The sequence below is a fragment of the Gavialis gangeticus genome, unplaced genomic scaffold (assembly GCF_001723915.1).
Source record: "Gavialis gangeticus isolate Ggan-Ray unplaced genomic scaffold, GavGan_comp1, whole genome shotgun sequence".
NCBI classification, from domain to species: Eukaryota; Metazoa; Chordata; order Crocodylia; family Gavialidae; genus Gavialis; species Gavialis gangeticus.
The window spans coordinates 4,740,301-4,743,071 of NW_017729012.1; the positions used below are offsets into that span (position 1 = coordinate 4,740,301).

Below are 2,771 nucleotides of genomic sequence, written 5' to 3' on the forward strand. Positions count from 1 at the left end.
CACACACACACACACACACACACTTGAACACCACCTGCGCGCGCGCGCACACAGCCCCCCACACACACCACACACTTATACACACACGTATTTAAACGCCCCAAACACAACCACCACACACACACACGCACTTAAACCCCCTCACAAACACCACATGCACATGAACGCCAAACACTTATACACACACATACTTAAATCCCCCCCACACACAGGCCCCCCCATTCCTGCACTTAGACACACCCCCATGCACACACACTTGGAGCCATTGCCCCCCACACACTTGGAGGCCCCCCTCATACTCACACATCCAGACTTCAGCAACTTTCAGCCCATCCCAAGCTCCCTCCCAAGAGCTGCAGCACCCGGCTGCTTCTGGAAGTTGTGCGCTGGAGGCCCCACGGCCCACAAGACCCGCAGGCAACCAGCAGCATGGGGAGGGAGGGGGAGGGCTCAGCAGGGGGAGGGGGCCGGCAGAAACGCTTTGGGCATCTGCCTCCTCACAGCCTCCCCATGGGTCGGGCGGCATTCAGCAGCACGCGTGTTGCCACCGCTGGACACGGTAAAAGTAAATAGTGACCCTTGCAGTTCCATTCACTTTTGACTGCTTCATCACCACCCAAGGCTCTCTGCCACAGACCAAGTACCCAAGCTTTAGTTGGAGGGTCATCTTTTATTCTGTGCACTTAACACCCCCAAATCCCACAAGCCAGCATCCTTCTGAGCCGGTGTTTCAGCCAGGAACCTGCAAACGGTTGCAATCCTGATACACCGGCAGAGGAGGTGTTGCCGCCAACGCAATATTATGGGCCGCGTTGCTTGCCACCTCCTCTGACGTATATTTTCCCTTATGCGCTACAGCACCTAACTTACCAGGCTAATTTATATGCAGAGCATTTCTGCTGCATCCTCTAGGTGCAAATTAAGGCCCTGGTCCCACAAACAGCTAAGTACAGGCGCTTAATTTTAATTACATGTTTGCTCACATTAAACACGTTCTTAAGCATTAGCTGGATCGAGGCCCGAACATTGCATTGCACTTACCGAGAAGGACTCGCCTCTCTGCTGTCGCTTGCTTCGGCTGCTAGGTTTTCCTCCTTTGAACAACGGCAGGAAAAGGGGACAGTGGGCACCATGTTACGGCCGTTCTTGTAAACTGGGAAAGGTTTTTCCCTTCTAGTGCAGGAACCACCTCCAATACAGTTGTGAAGCCGTATGCTGCAGCCCGTAAGTGGATTTTTTCTTCAATGCTTACCCATTGGACAGAGCACTTCATAGGAAAGGGCCGTTTTCTTCAGAGAACTAGAGGAGGTGGTGATTGGCTTACAAGATGCTCCTATTTTCAGGCTCTATTCAATCCTCTTCACCCAAGCCAAGGACCCATTGAATTGGATCCTGCAATCACTGGTTTCTTGCATTCAGGCAAAGGCACAAATAACTTTGCTGACATTTTGGGGTGGGGAGTGGGGCGTGTAAGAGATGTGAGCTACCACGGACTTCTTTGGGAGCGCAGCCTCAGCATGCAGGGCTGGATCGGACATCCTATATTAAGTCTCCCATGCTACTTTCTGCCCAGACGGTCAAGATCTGCTTTTGCTAATAATGATCAAGTTACTGGTATATAACTTTACACTAACTAGACCTATTTCCCTGAGAGGCAATTGCAATACAAACAATGAAGCATTTGTAAAGGGAAGAGCATCAGGTGAGAAAGGGACACCTCTGCAAATTGATTTGTGGGGCCTTAGGCTGGTCACCAAGATGCTGCCCTGTGCTGTTTCTCCACCCTGGCAGTGCTTCCCCTCTGCCCGGGCACATTGCAGATGCAGACCCTGCTCTGAAAAACAGCTGCTCCAGCCATTTTATCATGAATCTAATGCTTTATTTCTTAAAAGCCCCAACTCCTGGAGTCAAGTGATGAGATTAACTTCTGCTTTCACTAAATCCACACAGACCTTGTGCATGTGGAGAGGCAGCTTGAAAGCAGGAACCTTCAAAGGCTCAAACCACGCACAGCAAGTAAAGAAATTATGGGTTTTTGGTTTTTAAAATACGAATTTTTAAAGCCAGCCACATATTTTCAGGACTGATTGGGGCGGCTGAATACCAAGAGTTGCCAGTTCTGTAAGTCTCTCTCATCCTCAAATACAACTGCTAGAGGCAAAGTATTTTCCTTTGCTCTATCCACATGATGCATTTTAAAAAAAGATACAAGGTGCTGAAGAACAGACCCCATTAGGGACTCTTCCAGTGCGGCACTTTACCTCGGGGAAGCCGGCCACTTGATCTTCTCTGGCTACTGTACAGAACACCATTACCGCTGCATCTGTGTGGGCGTTTTAAATAGTGCCAGCAAAGAGGCCTATTTTTAACTAATCCCAGACCAAAGGTGAGGCAGCACGAGCCTAGAACATCACAATTCTGTCCATCAGCACGCCGGCCACGCTGAACTATTCGGAGGCAGGGAAAAGGATGGATTAAGGGAGCCGTGGGTGGAGTTGAGCACCCCCGACCATCTTGCACAGCAAATGCCTATTTAGACTCAGCATCTGAGTGCCAGAAATGTGCTGTCCCAGAGGGAAAGGCGCCCTTCAGGGACAGGAAGGACCTTTGGACAGCGCCTTTGTGCTGCTTTCCCCAGATACCCGAGCACCCTGCTCCTCTCCTGCCCTCACCTGCCATCTGTTGGCGCAGCCTAGCCGGGGCCAGGCAACAACCTGGCTGCCCTGATGCTGCCGAAGGTGAGCTTGCTTCTCTGCCCAGGACTTCGCCCA

At 51.1% G+C, this 2,771-nt stretch overlaps 1 protein-coding gene across 1 annotated transcript in view; it reads right to left on the bottom strand.

Moving 5' to 3' along the window:
• Positions 1–2,312, bottom strand: part of VEZF1 (vascular endothelial zinc finger 1) — a 27,385-nt gene extending 25,073 nt beyond the window's left edge. The window contains exon 1 of the mRNA XM_019510946.1: positions 2,262–2,312. Within this exon, the coding sequence (XP_019366491.1) occupies positions 2,262–2,312 (51 nt within the window). The remainder of the gene's footprint in view (positions 1–2,261) is intronic.
• Between the last annotated feature and the right edge of the window lie 459 nt (positions 2,313–2,771).